The sequence below is a fragment of the Esox lucius genome, chromosome 13 (assembly GCF_011004845.1).
Source record: "Esox lucius isolate fEsoLuc1 chromosome 13, fEsoLuc1.pri, whole genome shotgun sequence".
Classification (NCBI taxonomy): domain Eukaryota; kingdom Metazoa; phylum Chordata; class Actinopteri; order Esociformes; family Esocidae; genus Esox; species Esox lucius.
This window is the reverse complement of record NC_047581.1, coordinates 36885366-36904212: the sequence shown is the minus strand read 5'-3', so window position 1 is coordinate 36904212 and position 18847 is coordinate 36885366. Positions and strand designations below refer to the sequence as shown.

Sequence of the window (18847 nt, the reverse complement as noted above, 5' to 3'; positions counted from 1 at the left end):
TGCTGGGGGGAAAAATCATGGCTGAGGTGTGTTGTCGCTATAATAATCAGGTGACATTTGAGATACAAAATGTTCACTTGCTTATTGAAGTGGGAATGACAAAGAAAATCAGCTGGTCTCTATGGAGTTCAGGGCCCCATGGAACCCTGTGGGCCCAGTCTGTATTTAGCCATGATTACTACAACTCAACTTTACATCACTGCCTAGTCTAACTACACATTAAAATGATCCGGAAAACAAATAATTGCCAGGACACACTACTGTCTTATGAATATCAAACATTATCAAAATGTCTTAATACAACAAATAAAATAACATCTACTATATAATTTGCATACAGTGAGGGACCTACAGTGAGGGACCTACCACCTACCATGTGGGCACAATCAGAATGTGGACGAGTACAGAACACATGTTAGCACAACGTATAAACAAGCATAATGACTGAGATAAGGAGAATCACAACCAAACTTGAGTATTTTTGCAATTCTTCGTCTCAATGATACTTTCAGACCACGACTGAGTTAGAGTTTTGTATTAGTTTTAAATAGATCTTGGTCGGGGGGACCCGTAGAGGCCAGAGCTGCAATGTTGCCCATGGCTAGAGCCAGACCGAATTGTGGAACAGTAATGTCTTGAGAGAGAGCCTGGTAACAACGCTGTCTGTAAGCCTTTCTACCCTGACGTATTCTAAGATCAAAACTACTAGTTACCCAGTGTTAGCACAGCCGAGGTAGATAGGAACTGCAGAACCCCCCCCCCCCCCCCCCCCGCCCCCCGCCCACCCCCAACTAGCCCCACCCGGATATGTCATCACCAGCTGCCTACGCCGAATCAAGCCAGTTTCCTCTGCGATGGGAAGCTTCCGACGGCACCTTGGACAGACATATCTAAACATTTCTGATCCTCAGACACACACCATGTGTGAAATGTGGAACTTTTGTATGCAGGTGTGTCCGTGTGGAGCAGCTGTTCAGCCTAGCGCCGCTATCCTTCACCCGGTCCATGGCAGCTGGGAGTCATGTGAGCGGGCGAGGATGTGACTCTGAGTGTGGGATGGCTGAGGAGTCTGGATGCGTCGCTGACGTGACTGACCACTCACAGAGCCAGAGCGCTCACATCGCCTGCTCTGTACTCGTCATCCCCACCACGCCATCCCCTTCAAACGCCTCCGTCCACACCACCCCAGCACCGCCACCCTCTGGTACCACCGAGGAACCCGGCTCTATTGTCTAGGACAGTGAATATCTGAAACACTGCAACGCTGACCAGCCTCTGAATGGAGCCAACGTTACTGACATACTCTGTTATAGCAAAGCTCTGACTGTTAGGAGAGCGATGAAATCACTGATTTGAGCCAGCGACCAACACAATGCTTTTGTTCTTTTTTCTTTAGCAACACCATTCAGCCAATCGGAGGGAGACATGATCTGTCCCTTAAGGACAGAAAGATAAACAATCACTTTCTTATTGCCCGTGTCATCATCAATGCCCCATCTGATCTTTAGAATTGCTACTAAAAGACCTGGTTATTATGTGTATTTGCGATTTAGTCGACATTGGCTTAACACTAGCAGAAACAGTATTGGAACCGATGCAGATGTTTCTACTTTGCTTGTCGTCACAGCACAGACATGGCAGTTCCAAAGCTGAATATTCCTTTGCATTATCGGCCACATTACCATAACCTGTGGGTGGGAATGCAGTCACTCATCAATCAGTGGTGTTGGGACAGTGGCTGTGTCAAAGGACGGGGGTTAGTGTTTAAGCAGCAGCAGGCCTACAAAGGTCAGATGGCCTGCTGTTTGTGTGTGTGTGTGGTGGTGGGATTTGGGAAGGGGGAGACAGGCTGATGTTGTCATTAATCATTCCAAGTTTGAAGGGAGTGAGCCGTCGTGATATTATTCCTCCTCACATCTTCTCATTCCTAAACCCAGCAGGCCTGTGGCCTTTACAACACATCTGACCAATATAGAAGCCAAGGTCACCCTTGCCCCTTCCTTCTTCCCCCATCACTCCCTCTCAGACCCCCCCCCACCCCCAAATCGCTCCCCCCATTGTCCACCTGTTGTCGTGGAGACTCTGTGGCCACAGAGACAACCCCTTTGTTGGGGGTTTGTTGAGGTCAGAACAGAAGCTAAAATAACATATAATCCCACATACGCTGACCAAGCCATGACCAGGGTGGCCGTTCGAAGCTTGTCCTTCCCTTTGTCCCCAGGACTTATCCACCCACACGGAAACTATTCCTGCCAAACATTTTCTATCCTTAACCCAGTCTGTTGAAGTAGGGGATATTATAACACCGCATCACAGCCAAATAATGTGCCGCAACAAAAACAACAGCAACAGACATTATGATTGAATAGCTAATTTAGAAATTGGTTACAACTGTATTATCCCAGCGCTGTCAGATTAGACCAATAGGATCATGTTCCAGACTCCCAGTCACACTGCTTGCAGTGATAGTGATCCAGTGAGAGTCCAGTGGCTTCTTTCCGCTGCTTCTGCTGTGCTAGGAAGGTTACAGGAATGCGGGCGAGAGTTCGGTTTGCCAACAGTCCCAAATGATTGCACACAAAAAAAGGATTTAACTCTTTGTCGTAATTGTCCCCCCCACCCCGGCCCACCCGACCACCCCCCACCCACCCCACACCCTCCCCCAGCCCCCACCTTTCCTCTGAGCCCGACCGGGTGGATAAAAGACCCATCAGAAGTATCGCTGGCCACATTTACAAGTGAAAGAAGGCCAATAATGGAGCGGTTAGGGGAAGAATGAGCAGGCAGAGGGGCACTCACAGATGTGGGGGGGAGGGGTGGGGGGTTGGAGGTGCCCATTGTTGCCCCGGGAACAGGGGGAGTGAGGGAGGAGGTGCCGTGCCTTTTTAAACCCGATTTGTGATGGAGGAGCAGAAGGGACGAATGGTCATAGAGGGTCTGGATGGAGGCCCGGGCCGGTCCAGCTGTCCTGGGGGAGCGTGTGAACGCAGGCACTAGTAGGCCCAGAGGTCAGGCCAGGAGTGGTGTCGGAGGACGGGGGGTCATGCCGACATTATCCGGGCGTCTTTTTGTCCAGGGATGGCGACATATTAAACCTTTGTTTTACTCCAGCTGAGGTGAAGAGGCCTCTCAGAGCAGTGACTCTTTAGGTCCCTAGTCCTGGGGGTGTGGGGGGGCTAATGGAGTCATCACAGTGGAGCAGGATGGAGAGAAGTGGCATATGTGTGAGGACGTCTGAAGGGTCTTGAGACAAGGCTCTCCAAATGTTAGCCTTAGAAGAGGAGCATTGGACTTCAACAAGACCAGTGGCATCAAGTCTAGTGACATCAACCCTGGTGTGACATGGCTTGTTTTCTTCCCCGGCTTTTCACAGTGACTCAGCAGAATGCACACACAGTTTTCCATACCTGTTTATTTCCTTGGCGATATGGTGAACGTCCCGTTTGAAACTATCAGCCATTCACTCGTCAGAGAGGAGGGACGCTTCTGATTCATCAGATCGAGGTTCTGGGGGGGCAGAATGTGCTCTACCCTGGGTGACTGGAATTGACATGTCATATTTGCCTCTGCATGCCCCACGACAGAAAGTTACAGATTCCAGGGGACATGGAAACGGACTCTGTGACACATCTTTAGCTGGCATAAAATGTTTTCCCACTAAATAGAGGTTCTAGTTTCAGGAATTTCTTTGAATGCCTTCTAGTTTAGATTATACTTGGTATGACATAAGGAGTTAGGTTATACTTGGCATGACATAAGTAGTTAGGTTATACTTGGCATGACATAAGGAGTTAGGTTATACTTGGCATGACATAAGGAGTTAAGGACTTAATGTTCAGAATGAAAGGATTTAATTCAGTGACAAACCTGGAATTTGTCATAATGTCAGCAAGTCACTTAATATTTGTCCTGCAAACCAGGACTAGCAATCCCTCCCCCTTGGGCACAGACATCAGTTTGTCTAGTTTTGATTTACATTTGATTGAGTTGTCAACTAACATGAATATTACGTAAACTTAACGAAACATTTAACTGCCACTGTATTAGGTTAAAGGTTAAAACCAAAGGTAAAAGGTTGCTAAGATATTTATTGTGAATAAAAGGAACCTGGAACCGTGGACAGAAAACCAGCCAGAATCAGGGTTGACGCAAAGAACATTGAGGGGGAATTATATTAGAACACACTCATCAAAAAACACTTTTAAGGTTGAGGCTGACAAAATGTAAGACTTCTTTGTGCAAATGAAGCATGAAATGTACTTTTTTGTAATATAACGCTAACAAAGCAACAATATACATTTCAGTCACACTGAAGGATGAGAGAAACAGCATTTAATTTCATACTTGTGCCTGGCAAAACGATCCAGATTAGAGACAAACTACTTAAATTAACAGATGGTGTATAACTTTCTCTGGAGTCACTTTCAGGAAGGAATAACTATTAGATGATAATAAGGGGAGCGTAACAAATGACAAACATTATCTAAAAGCAAATTAAAATAACTGATGAAGACACTAAGGCAATTAACGAATTAAAGTTTCATTTGACCCTTAAAAAAAAAAAATAAGCAAGCAGTTAATTTCTGGATAAATATACATACAAACCAGAATTTTCATTTCTGTAGTCAATATTGCAAAAAAATCCTTAAGTTAATGGTCTAGGATGTTTCAGCATTCAGGTTTGAATGCATCCTCACATATTATGGACACCATCATATTTTCTCAGTTATTCTGTCTCTCTTTTCATTAACAGACAATGTAAACAACATTCTTCATTAAAAAAAAAAACAATGATTAAAAGAAAAATTCATATTAAATCATTAAAAAACTTTTGAGGCAACCTCTTGGCAATTGAAGACCCGTTACTGCCACCTGCTGTCTGGAGGAGCACACTCTCTCTCCAAGTAGTCACATTTATCCCACTAATTGGAATGATTCTTCCACTTTCAACTAATTACAGATTTAGTTTCAAAAATAAAATCTGGCGGAAATTGATAGGATGCATCAACTTCTATGCCTCCATTACTACATAACGTCTCACTTCCCCAGTAAAAGATGGCAGGACATTCACTTTGAATTATACTTCCCTAGAAAAGGATTCCGTGGATTGGAGGTAGAAACCCAGTTACACTCCAGGCAACCCATCTCCATCCCGTGGCTTCCAGGTCCTGGGCTAGGGACACCGGACAAGTTCAGCATTCAGCATCACTAAGTCATGGAGTCATTGTTTGCAGCTGTGTCTCTGACTGTACCGACCATAATGACAGGATCTACATGCCTCCACTGGAGAGGGTCCATTCAGACTTCCACTCTGAGGTGTCTGCATTCTGTAGTTACAATTATCAGTTAAACACACAAGTCAGGATTAAATTCCATCCCAACCAGTCTTCAGGGTTTCCTTCCATCCTCCCACTTCTTCTGGTCATCCGAAACTCTTACTTTAGCAAAAAAAAAAAAATGTCTTCCAACTCATAGGAATAAGTTGATTTTGGCTGGCACAGACTTGCAGCCCGTGCTGGAGAAATGTTGTCCCTGCTCGGGCACGTAGACAACAGCTCCCCCTACTGCCTCCACCACGTCTTTACGCTGGCACTCACCACGCTGACACAGCTCTCTGTAAGCACAGCGCTCCACATGCCTCCTGCCCAGGGGGAGGAACGGCACAAAACTGGTCAACAGTTTCTCCTGGATGATCCTGGAATGGAAGAATCCACCTGGGGGGAGAACAGGGCTGTTTAGAACGGACTGAACTAAAAAAAGCATTGACTTGAGAATGGTTGTATTCAAAATGACTTGAGAATGGTTGTATTCAAAATGACTTGAGAATGGTTGTATTCAAAATGACTTGAGAATGGTTGTATTCAAAATGACTTGAGAACGGTTGTATTCAAAATGACTTGAGAATGGTTGTATTCAAAATGACTTGAGAATGGTTGTATTCAAAATGACTTGAGAATGGTTGTATTCAAAATGACTTGAGAATGGTTGTATTCAAAATGACTTGAGAATGGTTGTATTCAAAATGACTTGAGAACGGTTGTATTCTACAATCCCGTTTCCAAAAAAGTTGAGACGCTGTGTAAAATGGAAATGAAAACAGAATGCAAAGATGTGCAAATCACTTCAACCCTATATTCAATAGGAAATAGTATAAAGACAACATATCGAATGTTGAAACTGAATTTAATTTATTGTTCCTTGAGAAATATACACCCACTTTGAATTTGATGCCAGCAACACGTTTCAAAAAATTTGGGACGGGGCAAGAAAAGACTGGAAATGTTGTGTAAAGCAAAAAAACTAAACAGAATATGAACCGGGCAAGCCTAGTTCAGCCGGCCCACATTTAAAAGTGATAAATGTTGTTACCCTCACTGGATTCAAACCGGGGTCTCACACGTGAGTGGCTGTGCTTTAACCACTATACCACAGTGATACGTTTGCCCACTGTCAGTATAGCATCTCGACGTTAGATCATCTTGTCAACAGCTTATTAGCCAGTAATAGGCTTACTAGTATCTAACTTACAACTTTAAATTAACCAAAGCTATTTCATGGCGCAAAAACATTCGTTGTTCTTTCATTTAGTGAATGACATTGATACAATAACTGTCAATATAGGTGACGATAACAGACTTTTTCGTCAAGTGAAAAGACGAGAGGAAACCCCTACTCTTTCACTGCCCAAGGGGTTTTTGTCTAGCCTATGTTACCCCAAAAAATCGTGCATCATTGCATTCCGTTTCTGTTCGCATTTTACGCAGCGTCCCAGCGACTTTGAAAACGGGGTGGCATATGACTTGAGAATGGTCGCATTCGAAACGACTCAGCTGTGTATATTCTTCACGTTCATACTTCTTTTGTTGTTGTACACAGCCTGTGAGATGGCGTCCTCCAGTTCCACCAGCCGTATCTCTTCTCTCTCCCTGCCAGCCTGCCGCGTCTCCAGGGCCAGCCGGTTGATGACCTCCTCTCCAATTGTGCTGCAACCACAGAACACAGTCAGTCAATCACACTCTGGTCACAAATCAAACGGACAGATTGCACAACATTGTCCATCGCCCAATGGCAGGCAAGCTCACGTCCCTGCCAAAGACATGACCTGTCGTCGACGAGGGAGTGACGCTGAATAAAACATCCACAGCAACTGTGATTCGGGCAAGACTCGGGGGGGAAAACCCGTGGAATGGGTAACTCCGATGTGCCTGTGGTTTCACGGTGTGCGAGAAGGAAGAGTAACTGCTAAAGATGTCACCAAGCGCACACGCGCGCGCACAGAGATGCAGAAGCACTTCCATCTCAGACCCATGCTTTGTCATACCTCCACGATAAACCCCTGGGGTTACAAAGCAATAACCAGAGCCATCACACCCCCCCCCCCCAACCCATTCAGAAATAAGCTCGACCAAACAGAGCATCAGCTGTATCCTCAGTCTGTGCACAGTAACTGGAAATACACTACAGGGAATGTACTAATAATCACACTGACATTTTCACATTCAAGCCTTCAGAATAAACACGTCTACCACAACAAGACATTCACTGGTCAGCCAGAGGCCGGTGAAGATAAACAACTGACAGGCCTTCAACGTCTTCACCACAACCACCGGAGCGCCGACATAGGTTCCCTGAACTGCACAAAGACCAAGTACATTGACTGTAACGTTGAGATGAGGGTCTCCTACGTCCTGTCTTAACCCGCCAGCCGCTACCTGATGAAGATGTAGATGGCCTTGCGGTAGTTGGTGCCAAACACGGAGTGCGAGGGTCCCAGGAAAGGCGCCACGATGTCAATGACCCCCGGGGGCATCTTCTCCATTTCATCGAATATGAATATGGAGCGGGCACAGGCCGTCAGGTTCCCTTTTAACCAGCGCTTCAGCGCCACCTACGAGGCAACGCACGAAAAGGGAGAAATGAACGAACACGAACGGAATGGAATTACACGCCACAAAGACTAACTCTAACTGTGATGTGTGTATAAACCTTAAGCAGGCCATGACAGAGTGTTCAGGTGACAGAGATGAACTACCTGGTACTGTTTGGCGTGTTCAGGCATGGGGAAGTGTAGGGTGGGCACAAACTGGTGGATGTAGGGGCTCCCCATAGCCGTGCCGTACAGGTGCCTTCCAATCATGGAGCTGACCAGAGTCTTGCCCGTCCCAGACGCCCCGTGGAAGGACAGGACTAGGGGCCGGTCAGGGTTCTCCGCCTGAAGGAAGTTTGCCACCTCCTCTGACACGATGTCCTGGGCCAGATGCTGTCCGTAAAGATTCTTATACAGATCCCATTCCAAACCTGGGAAGGGAGAAACGAAAACTAACAATGTGGACAGAAGAACAAGCTTTCCCTGATTTCACTGTGACAGCAAGAAGAAACCCTTGACATGCATGCTTACTGTCAATCTTAAATTATTGTGAAATCTCAAAAACAAAATGAGTAAAAATTTGAAATTATCTATATCTCACAATTCAGAAACACTTAAATAACTACCTTGGATGGTTTACAAATTGAATGTTTTTCCTCAGAATTATTTTGGTATTTGGTTATTTAAAGTATGATAATTATCATTATCATTTAAAACGTGTACAAATCAAGACTAACACACATGTTAATCAAAATTGGATTCCTCCACAGAAATAGAGCAAGTTTATCTTTTATTAGAAGAAATGAAATAGCCCAAGCCACTTATTTCTGCCTTTTCTAAACTTCAAACATAAAACATTTGTCTGGTGTTTGTATCATATTATATGTTTATTATACATTGCAATAGCGTTTGTGAGATATGTTACATTTTAGCCAATTTGTGATGTATTATTTAGCGCATTGTAATGTAACCTAACATAAAATACGAAATTGGGTGCCATGGATTTACAGTGGATATAAAAAGTCTACACACCCCTGTGAAAATGCCAGGTTTTTGTGATGTAAAATAATGAGAAAGATAAATCATGTGAGAAATTTTCTACTTTTAATGTGACGTATAATGTGAAAAATTAATTTGAAAAACAAACTGAAATCTTCGAGGGGGAAACATTTTAAATAAAAACCTTATATTAATAATCTGGTTGCATAAGTCTGCACACCCTCTTATAACTGTGGATGTGGCTGTGTTCAGAATTAACCAATCACATTCAAACTTATGTTAAATAGAAGTCATTACAAACCTGCCATCATTTGAAGTGACTCTGTTTTGAAAAGTTCAGCTGTTCTAGTAGGAGTTCCTGACATTTTCTTAGTTCTCAGAGCAAAAGCCATGGTCCGCAGAGAGCTACCAAAGCAGAGGGATCTCATTGTTGAAAGATATCAGTCAGGAGAAGGGTACAAAATAATTTCCAAAGCATTAGATATACCACGGAACACAGTGGAGAAAATATGGCACAACAGAGACATTACCAAGAACTGGATGTCCCTCCATAATGTATGAAAAGACGAGTAGAAAACTGGTCAGGGAGGCTTCCAAGAGGCCTACAGCAACATTAAAGGAAATGCAAGAATGTCTGACAAGTACTGGCTGGGTGCTACATGTGGCAACAATCTCCCGTATTCTTCATATGAATGGGTTATGGGGTAAGGTGGCAAGACGGAAGCCTTTTCTTACAAAGAAAAACATTCAATCCCAGCTGAAGTTTGCAAAAACAAACATCAAGTCCCCAAAAAGCACGTGGGAAAATGTGTTATGGTCTGATGAAACCAAGGTTGAACTTTTTGGCCATAATTCCAAAAGATATGTTTGGTGCAAAAACAACACTGCACATCACCCAAAGAACACCATACCCACAGTGAAGCATGGTGGTGGCAGCATCATGCTTTGGGGCTATTTTTCTTCAGCTGGAACCGGGGCCTTAGTCAGGGTGGAGGGAATTATGAACAGTTCCAAATACCAGGCAATTTTGGCACAAACCTTTCAGGCGTCCGTTAGAAGGCTGAAGATGAAGTTCACCTTTCAGCACGACCCAAAGCACACATCCAAATCCACAAAAGCATGGCTTCACTAGAAGAAGATTAACGTTTTGGAATGGCCCAGCCAGAGCCCAGACCTGAATCCAATTGAACATCTGTGGGGTGATCTGAAGAGGGCTGTGCACAGGAGATATCCTTGCAATCTGACAGATTTGGAGCACATTTGCAAAGAAGAGTGGGTAAATATTTCAGTTTGTTCTTCAATTGAATTGTTCACGTTATAGGTCACATTAAAGGTGGAAAAAGTTCTGACATGATTTATCACAAGAACCAGGCAATTTAACCGGGTGTGTAGATTTTTTATATACACTGTATGTAAAATAGTCTATGTAGTCCCCTGAGACTATGTTGCAAATCTAGATTATGCCTAAAACATGATTGAAGTTTAGCTGTTTTACTCCAAGCCTGGTTAATGTAGGCTGTACACATGACCCACTTTAATCTCTCTTCACACTGTTTTTGTTGTCCTGGTCCAGTCTGACTGGTGTTCCAAAGCCAGGTAAACCTAGATCATAATTAGTGATTGTATTGTCCAGCCAATTCTCAGTACCACATACCAGACCTGCCTCTCCAAGCACCCAGTGGTCTTTCATGTAGTTCATCCAGTATGTTGCCCAGGGATCTGGCATTGGCCAATATGACAGAGGTTATGGCTGCTTACCAGACAGTTTCTTTGGCCTTGGCCTCACCCTAGCCTCCATATCAGCAGACCTAAACATGGGCTTGATCAATAAGCCTCAGTGGCTTGTGGATATCTGGCCTCACCCTCCAGTCCTGACGCTACAGAGTAGTGTTGATGTTGCAATGAAAGCAGGTTCTTTGGTGTGGACTGGAGGCTCGTTTTATCATCGGTTTCCAAGGTAACCGCAGGTGAGACGCAGATTAAAAGCACCAAATGTGTATTTGGCATTTGCAATTCTGATATAATATTGTACAGTAGCATTAGCCATCTTTTAAACTGAAGTGGTTCTGACACAGTGATTTGTGTATATAGCTGTTCCAGTCAACTCTTGGGTAACAGTGATGGCCGCTTAATACCATCAGTCCTGACGTGTAACAGATCCAGTCCCTTCTTCACTCTCCTCTCCTTCGGTGGGAGATACAATGCAGGAGCGTTCTCCGGATATTTCAGTAAATATTTAAGTATGCCATACTTACACGGCCCTAGAAATTACGTTTTCGGAACCAACAGCCATGCAAGTCACATAGAAAAGCGCTTATCTCAGTCCTGCACTGACTGGTTGCTATAATCTCTTTAACTCTACTCGGAGCTAATGATGAGAGAACGAAAGGAGGCGTACAAAAGTAAAGATGTTGGTCATATTCTACCAAAATACCAGTCACTATCACGCGGTGAAGAATGAACATGCAACAGTCTGGATGTATAGCTACATGGAAAGAGCACACCATGGATTACTGAATCTAGTTTCAGTAGTATTCTAAAAAATAATATTAAAAATAAAAAAGTAACCAGCTAGCTAGTCATCTGCATACATTTTTTTATCACTACCAACTGGACTTAGGAACTCTTTTTGTTAGCTAGCTAATTAGCTACCCTTACATTGTTACTAGTTTCTTACCTCGTACATTTGGTTTAAAATCACAATCGCAGTTCTCAGATATGGTGCAGACTAGCCTTTCAAAGACACCTTCCACGCAGTGAAAGGAATAAAGTAAAACCATTAAAACGAACTGGATCACAGCACTTCTGACAACCAACATCTTGCTGTAAAGTGACCACGTATGGTGTTACACATTGCACAATAAAAATATGTAATTTCACGCTAGGGGGCGTTTTTTTGTAGTTCTCTACGTTTCTAAATTGATTTAACAAACCACAGCAATGATTGAAAGGAACTTCAACTCCCACAATACATTTGATGGAACGTTGTCAAAACCAAAACACTACATACGGAAGTGGCATATCAAGATACGGACAAGCAACTTCAGGGAAGATACCTCACGAGAGCTAGTGTGGTGGTTCAATCTCTGTCGCGGTAAAGAACGTTTCATATTCACATATTTGACTACTGCCAAGTGCGGATAAAACTGTCCAGGTCTACGGATTGCCGGACTAGGTTATATCTACGAGCCGGCGAATTTAGGGACCGGGGAAAAGTGCAGTCCTGAGAACGATGGCTTTTAATGATACTGCACTTTTCCCCGGTCCCTAAATTAGCTTATTACTTTAAATATATATTTTTTTAAAGCGGAGATACTCATCAGAAATCACTACAGACAGTGACGCCGACAGGGGACAACAACCGTGAATGTTGTCCTGGGCCCAGGCCTGGGGTGCATTTGGTTGGCTTACAGTCAGTCAGTGTTGTATTCAGTACTCTCGAGAAGGTTAACAATTTTTAAATAGAAGAATTGCATTGATGAAGGGATTCATGTTTTTTTTTTTTACTTTTTGCTGTTTTTGTTTATACAGCATTATGATTAAACCCTTTTCTGTAAATATGGTTTGTTCTACCAACAGCCAATCAATGATACCCTAACACGTACAGCCAATCAGAGTGATACCCTAAACACCAGTGCCAACAGAACTTTGTTAAAGCTGCACTAGTAGAATTTATTCAGTAAAAAACAAAAAAGTGAAGTGCCGGTGGAATGTCATTTTATCATTTTTGGAGCATGCCGCTACTTCCCAGCCAATCGCTTTCTGCGAGGCAGGCTTTCCTCCTTGGCTTATTTTACCTGGATGATATTATATATAGCATAGCATAGCTATGCCGTAAGGGGCGACGTTTGCTTACTGTAAGAAAATATAATGGCAGCTAGAGACCAGGACGACAAACCGTCAGTTCCTCCCTTGTCCTACTACAGCACACACTACAAAAAAAGCGAAAGAAGGCTTAGACCAACTCTCTGTAGCTAGCTACCAGAAACCCTAAGCTAACATTAGCAAGGCTAAGAAGAACGTCGTCGAACTCTTGAGTTAGTGCTTTTTTGGAACAGGTAATTCCATTTTTCATACTTTTATTCGGAACGTGATTCTCTATCGGGCATTGGTGCAGAATCGCTTTCTGACGGATGAGTAATTGCAAAATGCTGTAATTGTTTTTTTTTTACTGAAAAACCCCTACATAATGGAGCTTATTTTTTCTCTCCAAATTTAACCAATAAATGTGTCTAACTACAGTACTGTAGCTATCTGGCTTAAACATTGCCACCATGCAACCAAAACTAGGAGCACAGAAATGGAAGGACAAATCTAAAAGAGAACGTCTAAATATGTGTAGCAGTTCAGTAATGACTGATCGGGACTGAGTAGGTTCTGAATTGAAAATATGTGACATAATTCCCTGTGTTGAAAACAAATGTATTTGAATGTGGCCTACTTGTGAATTAAAGCATTAAACAATAACATTTGTATGACTTGTTTTTTGGACAGCCATTTAATTACTATTAATAAAAAAATGTGTCCGGTGGTTTGGGTGCTAAATGTTAAATTCTGTCCCGGGCCCTGTCATTCCGGTCAGCGTCCCTGACTACAGTTGATTCCATTGACATAATTAGGATGGTTGATTCTACATGACATTATCTAACAGCCTCAACTTTTTTTTGAACTAACAGGTATTGATTTTTAGCTAATATTTAAAATCTTCCAAATTGTTAAATGTCTCAAATGTATAGATAATAGTAAAAAATCAGTACTTGTTATTTCGTGAAAAATCATAGTTGCGGCTGTTATAGATAATGCCATATAGAATATACTGATACGATTTGGAATTAGTACATTTTAACAGTTTAAATAGCTATTTTAAGTATAATTTAATTAATTAGTCAATGTTGTGCACCAAAGTTGGGTTTCATATTCAGAGATTCAACAGACATTCAACAGAGTTTCAACAGACAGTTGAAGCAAACATTTAAATGTTAAAAACTACTTGCATTCTTCACTGATAACTATGACTGACTTATATTATAAATAAATATTCTATGTTATGTTGGATAACATTCACAAGCCTTTATTTGATAAAACAATCAAACATAGCTTTTATGCACATTCTCTAATAAATGAAAAACACTATTATATCGCAATAACTTTTTCAAAAAGTATCACAGACTTCATTCCAAGTTCAAAATATTCTGCAGTAGGCTGGATAACTTTTACAACCTTTAAATGTATCAATATTTCACCATTAGAATCTTTGATCATTCGCAAATTTGGAATAAACAAATTTAATACACATTTTCATACTGTGAAAATTACAATTATATTGCAATAACTTATACAATAACAAAAAGATTCATAGAAAATGTATTCCAAGTTCAAATATTCTCCAGGAAGCTGGACAACTTTTACAACCTTTGATTTGATCCAAAAATCACAACTAGAATCTTCAAAATGTAGCAAATTTGGTAAAACCCAGTGTTATTGAAATAACTTTTTCAATTTTTTTTATAGAAACCCCATAAGTTCACAATATTCTCACGTAAGCTGGAAAACGTTTACAACCTTTAAATTGATCAAAATAGTACACTTAAATTTAATACACATTTTGATTTGATCCAAAAATCCCAACTAGAAATTTAAACAATTTAGCAAATTTGGAAAATCAGTTTTATTGCAATATGTTTTTCAGAAAGTTTCATAGAAACTTCATTCCAAGTTCTAAATATTCTCCAGTAAGCTGGACAACTTTTACAACCTTTGGTGTTACTTTTTAACCTTTAACTGCACTGTCAGGAGTAGGAAAACCAAGCATTTCATTGCTGTAACTTGTTATTGCAAATGACAAATAATTGTTTTGAACTTGAACTATAGTTGTATTTGCTTTTTGTATGATAAATAGCATTGTTTTGAGCAAGTTCAAGCAGTTTTATTAGTCAGCTTTCATTCACAGTGAGTGACATGAGCACAAGGAAGGATGGCAGTGACATTGGTTTTTTGGGCAGCCTCAGAAAAGTAAGCTGAGAGCAGTGAGAAAATGGGTAACAGTCAGATGATAGACGTATACAGTAGCACAAAAGGTGAGTCATAATTTATTGATATAATAATCATTGTCATTCAGATTGGAAATGGTTAGTAATCCATTCCTGAACATCATGGTAAGAAACAACTTATTTACTGATAGTATTTATGTTCACTCTGGTGCGTTCAGAGTGAAGAAAGCGAGGGAGAGAGAACATGCCAACGGAGCAGGGAGAGTAGGCGACGTGGAGGTGAGTGAGAAAAGGAGCAAATATTGATGAACGATCTGATATCGACGTGTTGGTGTTGTTCCAACAGAATCATACTTAATGCTGGCACAACAGAGGTTAGGTTAAGGCACAGGCGCTACTAAGGTTAGGTTTAGGCACACGTGTTTCTGATGTTAGGGTTAGGTTAAAGAGTGGGAAGCAGGGGAATATGCTGTCTTTGGACTGGGGTAACCAACTAAAAAATTTTTGATTTTTTTCTTGGGGGACCCCCAGAGATCCGGCTAATTTGGTCCCCCCCAATGTTGACTCCATGACTACGGCCTTGCTCCAATGGCACCCAATCGTAATTCACTGCTAGCAAGTACCGTTCGTGTCTGATTTGGGGACCGGACCGAACCATTTCGTGGGAGCACAATACAAAGTTTCCGGATGTTTTCTTAATCCAAACAAGGAAAGAAAATTGGATAGGTGTTAAAGGTTAATATTTATTGTTGAATTTTTTTAACCTAATGTTCTATTAACTTTTTAGGGCCCCTGTCAGTCACAGGCTGTTGGAATCGTCCTAACCTTTCCAGCCCATACGGCGCCCCTGGACACAGGAAAACACAACCTGAGCCACCGGGATGCAGCCCCAGAGTAGGAATGGGAACCTGAGGCTTTCTGAACTATTAAGGCTTGTTTCGAAACAAGAAGCCAGGCATGCCTACAGTGGGGAGAACAAGTACTTGATACACTGCCGATTTTGCAAGTTTTCCCACTTACAAAGCATGTAGAAGTCTGTGATTTTTATAATAGGTACTCTTCAACTGTGAGTGACGGAATCTAAAACAAAAATCCAGAAAATCACATTGTATGATTTTTAAGTAATTAATTAGCATTTTATTGCATGACATAAGTATTTGATACATCAGAAAAGCAGAACTTAATATTTGGTACAGAAACCTTTGTTTGCAATTACAGAGATCATACTTTTCCTGTAGTTCTTGACCAGGTTTGCACACACTGCAGCAGGGATTTTGGCCCACTCCTCCATACAGACCTTCTCCAGATCCTTCAGGTTTCGGGGCTGTTGCTGGGCAATATGGACTTTCAGCTCCCTCCAAAGATTTTCTATTGGGTTCAGGTCTGGAGACTGGCTAGGCCCCTCCAGGACCTTGAGATGCTTCTTCTAATTATTATTTAGCCTTAGAAATTCAATAGCGTCTACAAAAAGTGTGCCATGACTACCAAATGTGTATATTCTGATTCGGTGGAGGATGGACTAAACTCTACGGGTTTTAGTATTCTGAAGATAAAAAAAAATAAAATGTGTTTAGCCTTAGAAATTCAATGGCGTCTACAAAAAGTGTGCCATGAATTCAAAAGTTGTATATTCTGATTCGGTGGAGGATGTGCTAAATTCTACGGCTTTTAGTATTATGAAGAAAAAAATAAAATAATAATTGTTTAGCCTTAGAAACTCAATAGCGTCTCCAAAAAGTGTACCATGACTACAAAATTTGTATATTCTGACTCTGAGGAGGATGGGCTACAATCTACGACTTTTAGTTTTCTGAAAATAAAAATAAATAAAAATGAGTTTAGCCTTAGAAATTCAATAGCGTCTACAAAAAGTGTGCCATGACTACAAAGTGTGTATATTCTGATTCGGTGAAGGATGGACTAAACTCTACGGCATTTAGTTTTCTGAAGATAAAAAAAATTAAAATAATTATTTCGCCTTAGAAATTCAATAGCGTCTCCAAAAAGTGTGCCATGACTACTACATTTGTATATTCTGATTCAGTGGAGGATGGGCTAAACTCTACGACTTTTAGTTTTCTGAAAATAAAAATAAATAAAAATGAGTTTAGCCTTAGAAATTCAATAGCGTCTACAAAAAGTGTGCCATGAATTCAAAATTTGTATATTCTGACTCTGAGGAGGATGGGCTACAATCTACGACTTTTAGTTTTCTGAAAATAAAAATAAATAAAAATGAGTTTAGCCTTAGAAACTCAATAGCGTCTCCAAAAAGTGTACCATGACTACAAAATTTGTATATTCTGATTCGGTGGAGGATGGGCTAAACTCTATGGGTTTTAGTTTTCTGAAGATAGAAAAAATTAAAATAATTATTTCGCCTTAGAAATTCAATAGCGTCTCCAAAAAGTGTGCCATGACTACCACATTTGTAAATTCTGATTCGGTGAAGGATGGGCTACAATCTACGACTTTTGGTATTCTGAAGATAAAATAAATAAATTAGTTTAGCCTTAGAAATTCAATGGCGTCTACAAAAAGTGTGCCATGAATTCAATATTCTGACTCAGAGGAGGATGGGCTACAATCTACGACTTTTAGTTTTCTGAAGATAAAAATTTTTTTGTTTAGCCTTAGAAATTCAATGGCGTCTACAAAAAGTGTGGTATGACAACACGAGTGCTATAATCTGATTCGGTGGAGGATGGGCTACAATCTACGGCATTTAGTTTTCTGAAGTAAAAAATTAAATAATAATTGTTTAGCCTTAGAAACTCAATAGCGTCTCCAAAAAGTGTACCATGACTACAAAATTTGTATATTCTGATTCGGTGAAGGATGGACTAAACTCTACGGCATTTAGTTTTCTGAAGATAAAAAAAATTAAAATAATTATTTTGCCTTAGAAATTCAATAGCGTCTCCAAAAAGTGTGCCATGACTACAACATTTGTATATTCTGATTCAGTGGAGGATGGGCTAAACTCTACGACTTTTAGTTTTCTGAAAATAAAAATAAATAAAAATGAGTTTAGCCTTAGAAATTCAATAGCGTCTCCAAAAAGTGTGCCATGACTACAACATTTGTATATTCTGATTCAGTGGAGGATGGGCTACAATCTACGGCTTTTAGTTTTCTGAATAAAAAAATAAAAAAATAATTGTTTAGCCTTAGAAATTCAATAGCGTCTCCAAAAAGTGTGCCATAATAATTGTTTAGCCTTAGAAACTCAATAGCGTCTCCAAAAAGTGTACCATGACTACAAAATGTGTATATTCTGATTCGGGGGGAGGATGGGCTAAACTCTACGGGTTTTAGTTTTCTGATGATAAATTTTTTTAAATAGTTTAGCCTTAGAAATTCAATAGCGTCTCCAAAAAGTGTGCCATGACTACTACATTTGTATATTCTGATTCGGTGAAGGATGGGCTACAATTTACGTCTTTTAGTATTCTGAAGATAAAATAAATTAGTTTAGCCTTAGAAATTCAATAGCGTCTCCAAAAAGTGTGCCATGACTACTACATTTGTAGATTCTGATTCGGTGAAGGATGGGCTACAATCTACGGCTTTTAGTTTTCTGAAGAAAAAAATAAAATAATAATTGTTTAGCCTTAGAAATTCAATAGCGTCTCCAAAAAGTGTGCCATGACTACTACATTTGTATATTCTGATTCGGTGAAGGATGGGCTACAATTTAAGTCTTTTAGTATTCTGAAGATAAAATAAATAAATTAGTTTAGCCTTAGAAATTCAATGGCATCTACAAAAAGTGTGCCATGAATTCAAAATATGTATATTCTGACTCGGAGGAGGATGAGCTACAATCTACGGCATTTAGTTTTCTGAAGAAAAAAATAAAATAAAATGTGTTTAGCCTTAGAAATTCAATGGCGTCTACAAAAAGTGTGCCATAAATTCAAAAGTTGTATATTCTGACTCGGTGGAGGATGTGCTAAACTCTACGGGTTTTAGTTTTCTGAAGAAAAAA

General features: G+C 40.8%; 1 protein-coding gene across 2 annotated transcripts; it reads right to left on the bottom strand.

Moving 5' to 3' along the window:
- Positions 1-3944: 3944 nt before the first annotated feature.
- Positions 3945-11702, bottom strand: tor2a (torsin family 2, member A). 2 transcript variants are annotated; one of them, XM_013136943.4, is made up of 5 exons: positions 9168-9263; positions 8033-8298; positions 7713-7888; positions 6856-6983; positions 3945-5714 (listed from the first exon to the last, which is right to left on the bottom strand). In XM_013136943.4, exons 1-5 carry the CDS (start codon positions 9256-9258, stop codon positions 5470-5472), a joined length of 906 nt encoding a protein of 301 aa, XP_012992397.4. In that variant the 5' UTR covers positions 9259-9263; the 3' UTR covers positions 3945-5469. The 2 variants fall into 2 exon arrangements, with proteins under 2 accessions (XP_012992397.4, XP_010875470.1); XM_010877168.4 differs by lacking the exon at positions 9168-9263 and adding an exon at positions 11544-11702 and having other exon boundaries at positions 3949-5714.
- Between the last annotated feature and the right edge of the window lie 7145 nt (positions 11703-18847).